This window comes from Myotis yumanensis, unplaced genomic scaffold (genome assembly GCF_028538775.1).
Source record: "Myotis yumanensis isolate MYYU_CA2020_CCGP unplaced genomic scaffold, mMyoYum1.0.hap1 SCAF_18, whole genome shotgun sequence".
NCBI classification, from domain to species: domain Eukaryota; kingdom Metazoa; phylum Chordata; class Mammalia; order Chiroptera; family Vespertilionidae; genus Myotis; species Myotis yumanensis.
The window spans coordinates 39,838,784-39,856,257 of NW_027223769.1; the positions used below are offsets into that span (position 1 = coordinate 39,838,784).

General features: G+C 61.4%; 1 protein-coding gene across 2 annotated transcripts; it reads left to right on the forward strand.

Moving 5' to 3' along the window:
• The first annotated feature begins 510 nt into the window (after positions 1-510).
• CCNE1 (cyclin E1) lies at positions 511-9,385 on the forward strand. 2 transcript variants are annotated; one of them, XM_070397845.1, is made up of 12 exons: positions 511-558; positions 1,024-1,072; positions 1,184-1,271; positions 1,500-1,559; positions 5,807-5,952; positions 6,038-6,173; positions 6,914-7,060; positions 7,782-7,877; positions 8,037-8,171; positions 8,274-8,385; positions 8,464-8,621; positions 8,807-9,385. In XM_070397845.1, exons 2-12 carry the CDS (start codon positions 1,050-1,052, stop codon positions 8,927-8,929), a joined length of 1,224 nt encoding a protein of 407 aa, XP_070253946.1. In that variant the 5' UTR covers positions 511-558; positions 1,024-1,049; the 3' UTR covers positions 8,930-9,385. The 2 variants fall into 2 exon arrangements, with proteins under 2 accessions (XP_070253946.1, XP_070253945.1); XM_070397844.1 differs by having other exon boundaries at positions 512-558; positions 1,491-1,559.
• Positions 9,386-17,474: the final 8,089 nt, after the last annotated feature.

Here is a 17,474-nt window from a genome sequence, read left to right on the forward strand (position 1 = left end):
CCCGGCGGGGCTCCGCCCTCCGCCGCGCGCGCCAGCCGGCCTCCCGCGTCCCGCCCCGCGCAGGCCCTGTCACTGGGCCCCGCCCCCACGGCGCGCAGGCCCTGTCACGAGGCCCCGCCCCTCCGCGCTGGCCCCGCCCCTCCGCGCAGGCCCCGCCGCTTAGCCCCGCCCACTGCAGTGCTGGCCCCGCCCCCAGGCCCCGCCTGGCGCCGGTCACGCCCCCGACGGTCGGGCCTCTGGGCCAGTCTGCGCCGCGGAGGGCGGTGCGGACGGCGGCGCTGGGCCGGCCCGGAGCCGGCGGGGCGGGGCGGAGGGTGGCGGGAGGGCGCGAGGGCGGGCCGGGGGCCGGTTCCGCGCGCAGAGATTTTTAAATGTCCCGCTCTCCGCCGGGCGCAGGAGCAGCCGGCTCGACCGCCAGCGCGGTGTAGGGGGCAGGCGCGGATCCCGCCACCGCCGCGCGCTCGCCCGCCGCCGCCCCGCTGCCGGCCTCCCGCCCGCCCTCCGCCCGCCGCCTGCGGCCTCGGCGCGTGCCGCCGGCCTGTCGCGGACCCGCTTCGGGTGAGGCCCCGCGCGACTGCGGAGGGCGCGGCGGGCGAGGGCGCCCGGTCCGGCCGGCCGCGCCCGGCGGGGTGGGGTGGGGGTGGGGCGCGGCCGGGTCGCCGGGTCCCCGGGGGCGTCAGCGCGGGGTGCCCGGGCAGGGTGGCTCCGGGAGGGCCGGGGGAGGTGTCCAGGGGGAGACTGAGGCAGCCCGGGCCCCGAGGGCGGCGATGGGCCGGCAGAGCTTTCGGGGGGCATCGGGGCCCCCCCACCCCGAGTTCGGACCCGGTATCCGCGGGCTGTTGGGGGCGCCACGGGTGACAAACCACCCCGGCCCATCGGCCATTTTCCCGGCCGGCCCGGGAGGCTCCCGCCGCCGTGTCTGCCGCGCGGGAGGGGGAGGGGTGTCCGGGGCACGCCGCCGGCCCTGGCCCCGGCCCCCTCCGCGGGCCGTCCTCACCCCGCTGCCCGCTTCGTGCCCCCCAGGCCTGAGGTCCGCCCCGAGCCCCGCCATGCCGAGGGAGAGCAGGGAGAGGTGAGTGGCCCGGCCACTGTGGGAACGAGGGGGGGTAGGTGCGGCGGGGGGGAGGGGCCACACTGTGGGGGGCAGCTGGCCCTCACCTCTGCCCCCCGGCCGGCCTCGCAGGGATGCCCAGGAGCCGGACACCGGGAAGGAGGAGAGCGGCCCCGAAGCCTCGGCGCACTCCAGGAAGAGGAAGGCCAATGTGGCCGTGGTGAGCACAAAGGGGGCAGGTGGGGGCGCCGGCCCGTCCCACCTGGGGACCGGTCTGGGCTCTGCCCCTGGGGGTGTGGACAGGGGGTGCCCCAGGGGCGGTCGGCGGGTGCAGAAAAGCTAAGCCGCTCACAACCTCACCGGCTTCCTTTCCCTTCTCTCTGTGTTTTGTCTCGGGGCTGTTCGCCTGTCTTCTTGCGGGTGGGGGTCGCCCCGGTAGTTTCTGCAGGATCCAGACGAAGAAATTGCCAAGATCGACAGGACCGTGCGGGGCCCCTGTGGCGATCAGGTAGGTTCCCATGCTGCCGGGGGACCGCCCGGGAGGGCGCCTGTGCCTGCTGGGTGCGTGGGTCTCGTGCCGTCCTGCCGCTGGCCCGAGGCTCTCTCGGTGGCCGCCTCCTGGGGCTGAGCAGTGCCTGCTGTCGGGGACACGGGCCTCTGCGGCCTCAGTTCCCGGGAGGGGCTTGTGTTCCTCATGGTGTGGAAGAACCAGGATGGACATGGAGTGACCCAGTCCGCCCCTTTCTGCCCTGAGGACACCGAGCCTCGGGCAGCCTCCCCCAGAGTCCCGTGCAGCAGGGGCGGTCGGCCTCGGCTGGTCTGTGGGCGCGTGCCCCGGGGAGGGCTCCTGACTCCCTCTCTGGGTGGCTGTGATGATGGTCTGCGTGGGTCCATCAACGGCTTCTCCCCATTCACACTGTGCTTGCGCCTCCTGGGGCTTGAGGGGCCCCCCCCCGCCCCCCCGGCCCCTTCTGTCTGTCTATCTGTCTGTAGGTCAGGTTTAAACTGTGTCCCTCCTTCTGGAAGGTCTTCCAGCCCATCTAGCAGTTGCCTGTCGTGGTCACTGCAGCCCGGGGCTCGGCCTGGCCGCGGAGGCCAGAGGGTTAGTGGAACACCGTGTGTAGTAAGTGTGTCTCAACACATATTTTTTATCGACTGGCTCATGTCTCTCGCCCCTCCTTCACGGACTTCCCGCCAAATTGCCTGCACGCGCATGATATCATTATAATATCAGAAGTTCCTGGCAGAACAGGCGTGGATTATCTCTCTGCCTCAGAGATGGCTGCGGACTGTAGTTCTGGCTGCAGCAGGGGGAGCTGCCTGTCTCCACACTAGCCGGTCAGGCCTCTGACTCCCTCCACAGGTAGAAGCTGAGCGGGAACCCCATCTGCGCCGAGGGCAGGGGGCCTGGCCAGGTGAGCCGTGGGCAGCGCGTCACTCCTGGGCCCGGCAGCTGGGCGTGGGAGAGCGAGGGCCTGCACAGTGCCCTCACAGTGTTCCTGCACAGGAGGCCCGGGAGTGAGCATTTCTGGGCTGACTCCACTGAATAGTGAACCAGGGGTTGAAGACGTCCTTCTCTAGTAGGAGAAGAAATAGTTCATTTTAGGACAGGAAGTAACACAGTGCATCCCAGGTTCTTCCCTTTTTCTCTCCTTAAAACAAATCTTCAAGCAAGTTGGCGTGTGTGTGTGTGTGTGTGTGTGTGTATGTGTTTTGTTTGGGTTCTTTTTGGTTAATCCTCACTGGAGGATATTGTCCCCATTGATTTTAGAGAGAGTGGAAGGGAGGGGTGAGGAGGAGAGAGAAACATTGATGTGAGAGGGCCACATCCATTGGTTGCCTCTGCGTGGGCCCTGGGAACCTGCAAACCAGGCACGTGCCCTTGACTGGAATGGAGCCCGAGACCCTCCGGTTCCTGCGCCAAACCTCTAAGCACTGAGCACTGAGCACTGAGCACGCCGGCCAGGGCAGGCGCGGGACCTGTGTGGCTCTATGATGTGGGTCTCGGCTTGGTGGGTTCAGGATGGTGCTTTGCTCGGATGGGGATTCTCAGCTGAGGATGCAGCCGGCTGCCTGGAGTTTCAGAGGATTTCTGCTCTGAAGGCCGCCCGGGCGGTGCCTGGGTGCCGAGGCGGAGCTGTGGCCTGTGCCCACTGCGCAGAGCTGGGAGTTGTGCTCTGTGAATTGCCGTATTATTTCTCACCGGAAGGCATTTTCATGCTTGTCCAGAGATGAATGATAACGAGTTTGTGCACATTTTGGAGAGTGGATAGCTTGAAAGTTATCCGGCTACTTAGGGGCAATCGATGTCTCCCATTTCTCGGGGTTGATTTACGCAGCTGGAGTTTTTGGGTAATGGAACCTTTTTGCCCATGAATTACACAGAATCACAGGGTGTCCTAGGTCAGCCCAGGACAACAGCCTTGAGCTACTTGTGCCATCACCTTAAACTCCGTGCAACCGCTTCCTGGGGCCACGGGACCCGCCCACTCCCACCGTGGCCTGATGACAGTGGCCTCTACCTAGGGTCCACTTCACGTGTCCATTCTGATGTTTGATCTTTTGCACGTGAAGCGACTGGTATGGAAGTGGAACCCGGGGCTTTCTGGCTGTTCTCAGAACATGATTCTGCACCGGGGAGTTCTGTTCTTAATTGAAAGCGGCCCAAGGAGTCGGGTCTTGGAGCGGTCAGGAGCGGCCCATGTGCTCCCCTTCCTTCCTGCATCAGACTGGGCTGCCTCCTGCGGCCGGGTAGGTGCTGGCGTTTCCGAACAGACTGTGCTGTCTGCTCCCGGCCCTGCCTCCCGCAGAGGCCACCTTTGGGAGCCGTGTGTCCGCTTGTCACGAGTTTGAGCTGCAGGTCGGAAACTGTTGCCGGTTCCTGTCCAAAGGCCTGCTCTCGGCTGCTCCAGCACCGGGGTGGGGGCGGCTCCCAGCTCCTGCCTTCGGACCTCAAATTCATTCCTGGAGGAAGAGCAACCAAACCCTTTCTGAGTTCTGAGCGAAGGAAAGACCCCCAGCACCCTAGACCCGGCGGGAGAGGGGTGGCCTCTGGGCTGTGGCAAGGCCGCCGTGCATCTGCATGCCCGTCTGTGCTCCTGGGGAGAAGGGCTCTGCCCGGCCGGACTCCGACCCTGAAAGGGCTCTGGCTTCCTGCGAAAGCGGCCGGCGGGTGGGCTGTGATGGGGAGACCGGGAGCGCACGCTCCCACGTTCACTTACAGGCACCTCGGGTGTCTCTCCCTCTGGTTGACGTTAACAGTCTCGGCCTTGAACACCAGGAGGGTCAGGCTTCCTGAGGCCTCCGTGCCCGCAGCATCGTCACCTGCCGGATCGTCAACAAAATCGCCACCTTATGATTGACGGAATCAGTCCTGTACAGACAGCAGGATGGGGGCTACCAGAGGGGGAGGGGTGGGGAGCAGGACAGGTGTGAGGGGCAAACACAGGCCCTGACCAGCGGTGGGAGGATCTAGACCCGTGGTCGGCAAACCACGGCTCGCGAGCCACATGCGGCTCTTTGGCCCCTTGAGTGTGGCTCTTCCACAAAATACCACGTGTGGGCGCACGTACAGTGCGATTGAAACTTTGTGGCCCATGCGCAGAAGTCGGTTTTTGGCCTGGGCGAGTCTGTTTTGAAGAAGTACTGTTGATATTTGGCTCTGCTGACTAGTGAGTTTGCCGACCACGGGTCTAGACCTTGGGTAGGGAGCTCGCATGGGCAGGCAGGTGTCAGAACGTTGTACGCCTGAAATTTACGTAAAGTTACTAACCAGTGTTACCCCAATACATCTAACAAACATTTTTAATCAGTCAGGCTTTTTGAGAATAGGATGACAGTTTTGAAAAGAAAATTCCCTAAATGGCAAATGACCTGAGTATTTTCCAGACATCGAAAGCTGAGTAAAATTCAGTTCTGGCATCTTTCAAAGCAACGCCTGTTGTTTGGGGTCTAATGATGGCGTCTTCACTTCCCCTTATTTGGGTCTTGCTCCCCAGTGCACGGCCTGGGGCAGGAGTTGGGTCTGCGGGGGGGTCTCTGGGCCCCACCCACCTCCGAGGGCTTCTCAGTGTAACCTGTGACCGCAGCTCGACTGGGTCTAGCTGGGCAGGCAGCCTTTTTCTGTTTTGAGTTGAAAACAAGGTCCCCGTGACATAATATGCTTGGGCCCTGCAGCCCATGGACTTGTCACGTTTGAGGTGACGTGGTGCTTGAAAATGGGGAGACTTTAACTATAGGTGGCAATTTACACTTTCTGTCTATGCTTGTGAATGGGGGTGGTCATGTCAAAATGTTCATCGGAAACTCTACCTTCCCCTTCTAAGAAATGTTCCTAGCTGAGTTGTACTTGATAAAAAAAACAAACCTCTGACTCCTGACTGAGTGACCCACAGTGCCCTGCAGTGGCCATGCCCAGCGTCTTGCTAGCTGCACGTGGGCCTGTGTGCTTTTCGTTGGTGAAAACGTAAGAGCGTTTGTTGTGTCTTACGCCTCCTGCATCCCTTCGCTGCTCAGACCTCGTGTGAGAAGGATGATCGGAGGATAAGATGCTGCTGACCTGCTCGCTTTCCTAGACATGGACTTCGTGTCCATAGGCTCCCAGGCTGTGCCGGAGGGACAGAACGCTGGGGCCCTGGCGGGCCTGTCTCCTTCGCCCTGAGCTGCTGTCCTGGGGGGAGACGTGTGGGCTCCCTTCCACTACCTGTGGAAGTAGCGGGCCCAGCCAGCGCTTACCAACCTGCTTTTCCTCCCCAGCCATGGGCCGGCAGCGCAGCCTGTGAGAACGCGTGCTCCCTGATCCCCACGCCGGACAAGGACGACAACGAGCTGGTGTACCCCATCTCCGCACACAAGCCCCCCGGCGCCAGGCCCCCCAGAGCCTCGCCCCTGCCTCTGCTGAAGTGAGTGCCTGCCCTGCGCCCCACGGTCCACGCGGCGTGGCGGGTGCACGCTGACCCCGTCTGTCCTCACTGGTGTGTCCTGTAGCTGGGCCAACCGAGAGGAGGTTTGGAGAATCATGTTAAACAAGGAGCAGATGTACCTCCGGGACCAGCACCTGCTGCAGCGGCACCCTCTCCTGCAGCCGAAGATGCGCGCCATCCTCCTGGACTGGCTGATGGAGGTGAGCCGCGGCCCGGCTGGCGGGGACCTCTGTGCTCCCAGCCCGGGGCTTCGTCTACTGGCACAGCCCGAGCCTCTGAGGCTGACACTGTCCCGAGTTTGTAGTTGAGACCGTCTGTCCGAGCGAGAGCCTAACCGCAGCCTGGAGCCTTCACTCCGCTTTCCGGAGCTCTGCCTCTTCTGCAGGAGAGCTTGGACACTTATAGTCTTTCTTATTTTTTATTTTTATTTTCTTCCTTTAAATGTATTACTGATTGAGAGAGAGAGAGAGAGAGACATGGATGTGTTATTCGCTTGCTGATACAGCCATTGGTTGGTTCTTGTATGTGTCCTGCCTGGGACCCGCCCTGGTGTGTGGGGATGATGCTCCAACCAGCTGAGCTCCCGGCCGGGGTGGGATGTGTAGACTTTACCCAGACGTGCCCTCAGCTGTCAGCTGACTGAGCTCGCCCGCTGTGAGGAAATAGCCGGTGCTTTCAAGTCGGGATGGAACTCACAGGGCAGCGCTCGGAGCAGATCCCAGCGTTTGTGACAGGCTGCTGGCCCGCCTGAGCGCGCTCCGAGCTGGTTGCCAATGGCAGCTCGCTCCTCCGTGTCCCCTTCCTGTGCCTGTGCTGAGGGGCAAGCAGGGGGTCCTTTCAGGGAAGCACACGTCTCCCTCGGTCTGTCCTTCCGTAGCTCGGGCGGCCTCTGCCCTTCCTGCTCCCTCAGCAGCCGGTGTGAACGCCCTTGTTCCGGCAGGTGTGCGAGGTGTACAAGCTGCACAGGGAGACGTTCTACCTGGCGCAGGACTTCTTCGACCGCTACATGGCCACGCAGCACGACATCGTCAAGACGCTGCTGCAGCTCATCGGCATCTCGTCCTTATTCATCGCCGCCAAGCTGGAGGTGCGTGGTCTGCGGGCGCCCGGGGCGGGGCTCACGCGGCCCCTAGCGCCCCCGAGATTGGGGCGAGGCCCACTGCTTGTCTGCGTGCACACCCCACATTGTCCCATGTGAGGCCTTCTAAAGCTGACCCCCACACACAACCCTAAAAATGAACCAGGAAGGGCGAGAAGCGGTGCGTGCATGACATGCTCAGGGTCACGTAGTCCGATAAGCGGAGAGGTTAGCCCTGACCTAAGGATTGCAGTTGGGGTGTGAGGACAGAGTGGACGAGCCCAGCTTCTGAAGATGCTGCTCAAAGTATTGGGCAAGATGAAAGTTTCAGACTCTTCCCAGCGAGGAGAAGTTTGATTGATTGACTGGTTGGTGAGGGTGGGTGTTTCATTTCTTTCCCTTTAACGCAGTATGAACCCCTGGAGTGGCTCCGCATTTATCCCAGGAATGTACCCCCTTCTTTCCCAGCCATGCACCACCTCTTTCCCTGCCGTGCACCCCCTCCTTCCCTGCCGTGCACCCCCTCCTTCCCTGCCGTGCACCCCCTCTTTCCCTGCCGTGCACCCCCTCCTTCCCTGCCGTGCACCCCCTCTTTCCCTGCCGTGCACCCCCTCCTTCCCTGCCGTGCACCCCCTCCTTCCCTGCCGGCACAGTGGGAATGACTTCGGTCGCTATTAATAGTTGAACCGGCAGAGAGGGGCTTGTTGCTAGTAGCGGCTGCTTCCCTCAGGAAATCTACCCTCCGAAGCTGCACCAGTTTGCGTACGTCACGGACGGGGCCTGCTCGGGAGACGACATCCTCACCATGGAGCTGATCATCATGAAGGTGGGCGCGCCTCCCTCCTCAGCGCTTTGCGCACAGCACCCCGCCCCGGCCAGTGCGTCTGCCGGCGCCCCCCCGCGGGACCCGGTGGCCGGGGTCGGCCGCATGGTCAGCTCCTTGGAGGACAATCGGGCAGAAATGTCTTCCTTCCTCTTCCCTCAGGCTCTCAAGTGGCAGCTAAGTCCCCTGACCATCGTGTCCTGGCTGAACGTGTACATGCAGGTGGCCTACCTGAACGACATGTACGAGGTGCTCCTGCCTCAGTATCCCCAGCACGTCTTCATCCAGATCGCAGAGGTCGGTGCCGCGGCCTGGGGTGCCTGCCCCCGTCCCCCCGCCCCCGGCCGCCCGTGGCCCGCGGAGGCGTGTGGCCGCCTGCTCAGTGCTCTGTCCCCGCAGCTCCTGGACCTCTGCGTGCTGGACGTGGGCTGCTTGGAGTTCCCCTATGGCGTCCTGGCCGCGTCCGCCCTGTACCACTTCTCCTCCTCGGAGCTGATGCAGAAGGTCTCAGGTGCGCCTCTCCCCGGGCGCTCGCGGGGCGGACGGGCCAGCCGCTGCCTGGGTGCCTGACGCCGCGTGTCCTCCGCAGGGTACCAGTGGTGCGACATCGAGAAGTGCGTCAAGTGGATGGTCCCCTTCGCCATGGTCATCAGGGAGGCAGGGAGCTCGAAGCTGAAGCAGTTCCGGGGCGTGCCCCCTGAGGACGCCCACAACATCCAGACCCACCTGAACAGCCTGGACCTGCTGGTCAGTCGCCCCCGCCCCCCCCCCCCTTTCCAAGGAGGGAGTCACTCGGCAGGCGCTGCGCTGAGCACAGGCTTCTAGATGGTTCTTTGCTATTTTCCCCTCACTCGCCGCCACAGGACACAGCACACAGTCGGTGACGCCCAGACACACTTGCTCCCGTGGTAACACTCTGCTCTTGTCTGCAGGACAAAGCACAAGCCAAGAAAGCCATATTGTCGGAACAGAATAGGGTTTCTCCCCTCCCATCCGGGCTCCTCACCCCCCCGCCGAGCGGCAAGAAGCAGAGCGGCGAGCCGGAGACCGAGTGACCCACCAGGCTCCTCACCAAAGACAGTGGTGCCCAAGTGCCTGCCGTCCGCGCCCCGGAGGCCGCCTCAGCTTCAGGCGCGAGCAGGGCTCCTGAGGACGGCACTGGACGGGAGTGTCGTCTCGAGGCCTCGATTGTGTGATCAGTGGGTCAAGTTCACCAGCCACCTCCAGACACGACCACTCGATGCTGCTAGGAGGGCGCTGCTAGACTTGACCGACTCTCCCAGACCCCAGGGCGAAGCTGAGGAGCGCGGCCTCCGGTCCTGGGCGCTCGGTGCTGAGGGGCAGGCGGGGCGGGCGCCATGACGCGGGGCCACGGCCAGCCTCGCGGGGCCCGCCCTCCACGCTCTCTATCAGTTGACAATGTACAATGCCTTTTATGAACTTGTTCCAAGTGCTGCTACGTCTGCCCGTTTTTAATAAAGGTAACACTGTCTTTGAGACAGCTGGCTCCATGCGCTGTGTCTGCTCATTGGCCTTAGAAGCCAACGCTGAACGCGGCTGCGCCGAGTTCTCGGTTCTGACTTCACGCTTCTGGGAGCTCCAGGCTCTCCGCTGACAGAGCTCCGGGGCGGCCTCGATGCCACCCCGGCCCGGAGAGAGCAGGCTCTGCGGCCTCGTCTCACAGTGCCCGGCTCGCGCCTCCCCCACCTGAAGGGGATCTGTCTGGAGATCTCAGCAGCGTGGCCTGAACTCTCCTCGGGAGAAGGAAATGCCAAGTAAAGTCACACGCAGCCCAGGCCGTGACATCATCCGAGCTCGGACCCCGGCCACCGGTGGAGTCGCCGCCGTCGGCTCACGGAGGAGGCCTGGCGTACGCGGTTCACGGCACGCGTGTTGACCGTCTCAACGTGGCGGCCTCGACAACCGTCTTCCTTTCTCACAAGGCTTTGGCGTGTGAATGGGTTCGTAAAGGGGAGGGTGAATGAGCAAATAAATCAACTTGTTTCCGACTTGGTATTTTTATCTCATCTTGTAAAAGATCTGCCTGATGTAGAAAGAAAAAGCCATTTCCAATGTGTCGTATTTGTAGGAAGTTGGAGACAAGTTTAATACCGTTTCCTAATAAAACTGTCCTAAATCTCCAGGCAATGCCATATGACTGCGAATGACACCCGTCAGCAGTTCTTCCATTTCAGGTGAAAATTTTTTTTTAAATTTTTATTGATTTCAGAGAGGAGAGGGAGAGGGAGAGAGAGAGAGAAACATCAATGATGAGAGAGAGTCATGGATCGGCTGCCTCCTGCACGCCCCCTACTGGGGATGGAGCCCGCAACCTGGGCATGTGCCCTGACCGGGAATGGAACCCTGACCTGGTTCATAGGTCGACGCTCAACCACTGAGCCACGCCGGCCAGGCCATTTCAGCTGAATTTTTCACGTGATCGCTTGCAGGTGACTTGCAAAAAATCCTAAAAGTGGTTCATTTCCATTGGGCATTTTCTGTGCAAAAAGATGGCACCGAAACCATTCCTATTTTCAAAGTTTTCTTACAAGTTTGGGAGCTTGACACGAGGGAGGTCACAGGGGTCGGAAAGCAGGATTGGGGTGAACGTTAATTTCCAGGTCGCCCGGCAGCCTCAGGTTGTGGGTCTCCCAGAGTGTGACGAGCTGAGAGGCGGGTGTCTCAAGTAGCCGGAACGCTGCGTTTCTGGAAGTCCGTCTTTCTAAACGACAGTGTTGCCACGGGCGACGCTGAATCTGCTGGTGAAGGGTACGTCCTGGTGGGAAGTGAATTTGGAGGAGTCCATATTGCCTGTGGCTCACCCTGGCCGGTTGCTCAATGGTTAGAGCATTGGCCCAGGGACTGAAGGGTCGTGGGTTCAATTTTGGTCAAGGGCACGTACCTCAGTTACAGGCTCCATCCTCGGCCTGGTAGGGGCGTGTGTGAAAGGCAACCAATCCATGTCTCTCTCACATCGACATTTCCCTCTCTCTCCTTCCCTTTCACTCTCTAAAAAGCAATAGAAAAATATCCTCGGGTGAGGATTAACAAGAAAGAAAAAGATATTTTCTGTGGCTCGGCCAGAAACCCGAGGGCCACGGTAGGCAGGGTTTCCCTCCATGGGTTGTGGTCAGTACAGACCGGGGCCCCTCGCCGGTCGGCTCTCTGCCCATCTGCCAAGTCATTTCTGTCTGCGATTCAGCTAGACCCGCTGCGGCCAGGCACCCGGGACAGACATGGTGAAAGGCCGGGTGGGGTCCTCCTGGGCGGACTGATGCTCACCACACACATGAAGGACCGCAGGAGGAGGCCGCGTGGCCCTAGTGTGTCTCCCTGTGTTAGAGACGGAGAAACAGACGTCTGCTCCAGCCATGACGACGCACCGCCCTCAGCGCGGGCCCCAGCGCGGGGGAGCCACCTCGACCCCCCAGAGCCGCTCTCACGTCTGCCCCGTGCCCGCGGAGAGACCTGCCCTTTGGGGTGGCGTTGTCATGGAGGGTCACCGATGGCGTCTTCCCGTGCGGACCCCTCACCGGTCCAGGGAGGTCCTCATACCAGGTGGGCAACGTGCTGCGGAGGTTCCTGTGGACTCGGTCTGGGGGCCACACCTCCAGCTGGGGGACGCTTTTGGGTCTGGAGCTCCCGAGGTCACGTCTGTGCTCTGACCCACAGGCAAACCACGTCGGGGTTTATTCTGGCCAAACTGGGCCTCGGCTCCGGGCGGCGATGGGAAGGGACAAGCTAATCCGATCCCGTCGAGTCAGCTCACCTGGCCTCGCGTTCGCCCACCGCAGTCTGAGATGCAAGTCGCGTTCCTACCTTGGACGTTGTGGGAAGACCGTTTCCATCCCCGCCGCGACCCTCTCATTCGCTGATCACGGGTCTCAGTTGCCACCGAGGACGCAGTTTCGGAAAGAATTGTCCCGTTTGATCCCACGCGCCATCCAGGCCGGGCGGTCCTCTGTCCCGCGAGGCGGCCTGCCAGCGGGCGGCCAGGAGTAGCAGCCTTAGGAGCCTGCAGGCCAAACCGCGTGGTAGCTGATCCGCGGGGGACAGCAGAGTCTTTCATGCAGTTTGCTGTGGACAGCCCAGTGCCTGCGCCCACAGACAGTTGCGTTCTGTGGGCAGCGAGCGTCCATTTCCCTGCCTCATCCGATTCCAAGTTGGACTCCAGAGCCTCGAAGGTGCTCAGGTTCCCAGGCTCCCGGCTGTGTCCCCGGAGCCTCAGACGGGGCAATGGCATCCTTTACTGAATGCACACTCCCTCCGCCCGCTTTTATTTTATTTTATTGGGGGGAGGTGTTTTTTAAAAATTCTTTATTGTTGAAAGTATTACGTATGTCCCCCTTTATCCCCATTGGCTCCCTCCAGCCCCCCCGGCCCCCGCCCCAGGCCTCAGCACCCCACTGTCCGTGCCATGGGCCATGCATAGATGCACGCAAGGTCTTTGGTTGATCACTCCGCCCACCCTCCCTCCGTGCCTTCCCTGAGGTTCCGCACCCTGTTCCCTGCTTCCCTGGGTCCACTCTGAGCATCCGTTTATTCTGCTGCTTAGATTCCACATGTGAGTGCGATCGTGGGACCCTTGTCTGTCCCCGACCGGCTGGCTTCACGGGGCCCGAGGCTCTCCCCGGCCTCCCTGTTGTCTCAGAGGGTGCGCGATGCCCCTTTTTCACGGCTGCATCCTGTTCCAGGGTGTCCACGTTCCACGGCCTTTTATCCACGCGACTCCTGAGGTCTGCCCGCTTTTAAATCATTTTCCTGATCGACCCCCAAACTTGTGCGGCATCTGACTGCCGTGAGGGTCAAGTCTGAGGTCGGCTTCCCTCCTGCTCACATGTGTGGCCTCCCCAGGCCTCCACCTGCACCGCAGGCGGGTGGGGGGTGGGGGTGGGGCGCAGGTGGGCCTGGAGCACAGAGCTGGAGGCCCTGAGGGTGGTGGCGGGGAAGGGCGAGCAGCCGGAGGAGGGGGTCACAATGGGCGGGGGAGGGAGGACACCAGGCGGAAGGGGACACAGAGACCCCGTCCCAAAGGGCTTTCGCCACCATCAAGCGGAAGGTGGGTCTGAGGTCCCAGTGGTTTCGGGAGGGGAGTGCTGGGCATGGGCTCCAGGGCACTTTTGAGAAGAGATACGATGTTACAGACCCAGGGGGAGCCCCCAGGCTCTCTCCTCCTCAGGGACCCCCCATCCCTTCCCTGAGGTCGGGGTGCACCGCTCCCACACGCATTTCTACACTTTTATCACTTCTCATTGGATCCGCAAGCAATCAATTGTTAGAACATTTGAAAAATTCACATAAATGCACTCGAACCTGGCCCGTCTTCCCACCACTTCTTCTCTTTCAACATTGTTTTTAAGATTTTCCCCTGGTGCCCTGGCTGGTGTGGCTCAGTGGATAGAGCATCAGCCTGTGATCAGAAGAGTCCTGGGTTTGATTCCGGTCAAGGACATGTGCTGGGTTTGGGGCTCCATCCCCGGTGTGGGGCCTGCAGGAGGCAGCCGATCCCTGATTCTCTCTCATCATTGATGTTTCTCTCTCTCCCTCTCTGAAATCAATGAAAATATATTTTAAAAAAATATTTCCCCCTGTTGGTGCACTTGGTGGGGAGGGGGCTTGTCCTAATTGCTGTGGAGCTTTCCCTGGGGGAATGAACCACAATGTATATAATCTCTCCACGCCGGCCCACGGGGCTGCCACGGACACGTGTGCGCAGGTGTGGCTCGTTCCCCCGTCAGCCGGCAGCTGCCCCCGCACCTTTGCCACGTGTGCTCAGCTACTTCCCCAAATCGTGCAGATTTCCGCTCCCAGCGGGGGAGGCACCGTCCTACCCCACACCTGCTCTGGCGCTTGGCATCGCCACCCCTGTCCCCAGGAACAGGGCGACGGGGTAACTTGATTGGCTTTTCTCTGATTATGAGAGCGAAGCACCCGTTTGCTATAAGAAGTTAGACAACGTGGACGAACACAACACAGAAACTGAGAATCCCCGGAGATGGCTCTCAGTGTTGGTGGTGAAGCAGTGTGGCTGCTCCGAGGTTTTGCTCGCTGCGCACACGAACGAACCCGAGGATGAGCCGGAATGCCTGCTGCAGCCATCGCTCCCGCTCCGAGTTTTTAAATGCCCACACGAGCCCACTCCTGTGGTCGCTTTTTTTTTGAGTGCCTGCCGATGGGTGTCCTCGCTCAGCTCAGAATTCAGGGCCTGGCACGTAGCAGGTGCTCATTAAAGATGTGCTCCATGAATGGATGGGCGGCTGGATTGGTTCTCACGTGGGAGTCACTCCCATTAAACTTCTTATTCTTCCAGGAGAATATAGGTTCCTACCTGCCAAAGGCAGCAGAAAGATGGAGAACAAGCCATGAACAGGAATGGGTCAGGCCCTCTTTAGAGAGGAAAGTCGCCCCCACCATCACATTCCGATTCCTGGGAGGATTGTGAGGGGGAGCGGACTTTCAGGAGCTGGGGCCCTGATGCGACACCAGACAGAGCTGGACGCGCAATCCACTCGCCAGGATGGGTGAGCCTGCCGGCAAGGCCCACACCACCTTCGAAGGAAAAGCCCCAGAAATCCAGAGTTAACATCTTCCAGCACCCACAGCCGGAGTCTTCCAGAAGGTTCTGTGTCTCTCTGTGTGCGATGATGACTGGGTCTGAGGAGCGTCCCCTGAAGTGTGTCCTCCGTCCCTGTCTGTCCGTCCCCGAGGCTGTCTGGTGTGCGGAGTGGGGTCCACGTAGGGCGAAGTAAAGGCTGCCTACGGGGCTGTGGGTCGGCGCTGCCAGGGTTTGGGCTGCAAAGTGGTTTTACTGATTTATTTTTAATTTTATTTATTTTTTAGAGCGAGAGAGGAAGAGAGAAACATCAATGGGAGAGAGAAACAAGGATCAGTTGCCTCCAGTACCGGGGATCAAACCCGAACCCTGGGTCTGTGCCCTGACCAAGAATCGAACCAGCAACCTTTCAGTGCATGGGATGGCGCACAACCGAGCCACACCGGCCAGGCAAAGGGGACTTAACACACTTGCTCCCACCTTTACCACGTGGGGGAGCTCACGCAGGGACATGGCTCCCAGCTTGGGCAGCAGGAGGGCAGGGCCCACCCCGGGCAGAGACCCAGCGTCCCCACCAGGTCCCCGCTCTGTCCAGGGCCCATGAGGATGGGGCGCAGGTGTGCCCAGCTTCTTCAGAGACGCACGTTCCTTGTCCCTGAAGACACAGGTGAGATCAAGAAAAGGAAGGCGTTGACCGGCCGGCGTGGCTCAGTGGCTGAGCATCGACCTATGAACCAGGAGGTCACGGTTCGATCCCCGGTCAGGGCACAGGCCTGGGTTGCGGGCTCCATCCCCAGTGGAGGGTGTGCAGGAGGCAGCCGGTCCATGACTCTCTCTCATCACTGATGCTTCTCTCTCTCTCCCTCTCCCTTTCTCTCTGAAATCAGTAACAACATATAAAAGAAGAAGAAAGGAAGATGTCAAGAGCAGTGGCCGAGGAGCACGTCTTCCCGGCAGGCAGGGTACCTGACACGGTTCACACTCCGGACAAAGCTCCGGCCTGGAGACGTGCCCCCCCCGCCCCCCCCCCCCCCCCGGCTCCCACGGGGTCTGTGTGTCAGATCGCTGAACTGGGAGGGTCTGTGGGGCTTTCAGCTCAGCAGTTACGACCCTGAGCCTCAGGTTCCCCATCAGCCCGTGGGCAGGGCGGCTGCTGGGTGGAGTGAGTCAGCGTGCCCCGGGGAAAAGCCCAGCCACCCCCCCCCCCCCCGCCCCCCATTACAGGGCTGGTTTCTGTTTCTCTGCAAACCACCCCCCCCCCCCCCGCCCCCGCTCCCAGGTGGTGAGGAGACAGGTGCTGGGTGTGTGGGGTGGCAGCCTCACTCTAGGAACGCCCCTACTTCCTGTCATGAGAAGGAGGTTTCGTTTCTCTAGATGCCGGAGGGATGGCACCCATGAGACTGGCAGGCAGGGGGACTGCAAGCCTGGGGGCGTCTGACGGCTGCCCACCTCCCCCTGCTCCTCCAGGGACCCCCTGGGGGGAGGTGACCTTTGAGCCTCTGCCCAGCTAGGCAAGGCCAGAGGTGGGGCAGATGCGGTTCCAGGATTCTAGGGCTGCTCTGCCCCCCAAATGGTCCCCATCCAAAGGCTGCAGCCTGGGCCCCGTTGGCCCTGGCCCTGGCCTTGGGGGAGGGAGGCTGGGCTCCCTGGGAGCCTCAGCCTGGGGACAGCCACGTTCTCCCCGGGGTGGGCCCCTGCGCTGAGCGGCCGGAACACCGTCTCCCCGGTTCTGCCCGTGACCCAGGACACCGAGGCAGGAGGAGGGAGGCAAGTTGAGGCACAGGAGCCCCCAGGTGGCAGGGCCGATCTGTGCTGTTTTTTAAGTCCGTCCGTCGGGGCTCCGGAGCGACGGCCGATGCCGAATTCATGGGCAGCACAAAGGTGGGCGGGCGGGTGTTATTGATGACATGGCCGGATCCTCCTGACCAGGGCACCTCCGTGGTGGCTGCTGACTGTGCCACCGATCCTCTTGATCCCAGCCTTTGTTTCTGTTAAAAATGAAAGAAAGAAAGAAGATTTCTGTGCCCGAGCTGCTGGGCCCGCAAGGCCGGAGCCCGAGTTTGGGTGGCAGCCTGGCATCTCTGCCCTGGCAGCCGACATGCCAGCAGCAGGCAGTGGCCAGTCTCTGGGTCCCAGGCCCAGGCCTCAGCCTCCTCCACTCTGCTTTCCAACAATCCCAGCCTAGGTGCTCGGGCATGGTCCCGTGTCCTGTGGGGTGGAGTCACAGCCGTGTGTGCATGTGTGCGTGTGCGCATGTGTGTGTGATGTGTGTATGTGATGTGTGTGTGTATGTGATGTGATGTGTGATGCGTGTGTATGTGATGTGTGTGGTGTGTGTGTGTGGTAGGTGTGGTGTGTATGTGATATATGTGTGTGGTATGTGTGTGTGTGTGCGTGTGTCCAGCAGTGTTTCCGAGCCATGGACCCCTCCTGGTGCACCTCAAATCACAGTCCTCACCTGAGGGTTCTCCTTGAAGAAAGAAAAGAAAAGGCAGGCGATGGCCCCCCCACACCCGCCATTCCTATTGGGCTGTTACTTGGCATGAGGTGGACCAGGGTATGTGTGTCGGGGACACAGCGATGCCGTAAACAGTTCCGGGCCATTTGCCCACACCTGTCGCCTCCTCCCGCCCCTCAACACGGGCGTCAGGAACGGCTGGGGGTGAACCTCGCTCGGCGGTGGCCTGTGGGGAGCCCCGAGCTGAGGACGGCCACCAGGACCGCACCCCAGGAAGGGCCTTCGGACGGGGTTTCGATGACCCCGCTGCCCTATTCACACCAACATGCGCCCCCACCAGCCCGCGGCCGTGGGAAGATTCTAGAGGGGCCCCCGCGGGGCCATTGCCACCGCAGCCCTCAAGGCCGCTCTGGAATTTCCTGCAGCTGGAAGTGGGGGCCACGGGCACATCCTGAGGACGGATCTGCGACTGTGGCGCGGCGGGTGGGCCGGGCCCCTGCTGGCAGCCCTGGTGAGCCGGCCGAGGAGACTTGGCAGAGACCCTGGCCCACGGGAGGCCCCGGGCTCACTTGTCTGAACAGCTGCTGGA

What these genes read in the sequence shown, in the direction of transcription:
- CCNE1 (XM_070397844.1), top strand. Translation starts at nt 1,050, where the DNA reads ATGCCGAGGGAGAGCAGGGAGAG. An exon ending in TCGCCCCTGCCTCTGCTGAA is followed by an intron (nt 5,953 to 6,037) that starts GTGAGTGCCTGC and finishes TGTGTCCTGTAG; the next exon opens with CTGGGCCAACCGAGAGGAGG. An exon ending in TGGAGCTGATCATCATGAAG is followed by an intron (nt 7,878 to 8,036) that starts GTGGGCGCGCCT and finishes CTCTTCCCTCAG; the next exon opens with GCTCTCAAGTGGCAGCTAAG.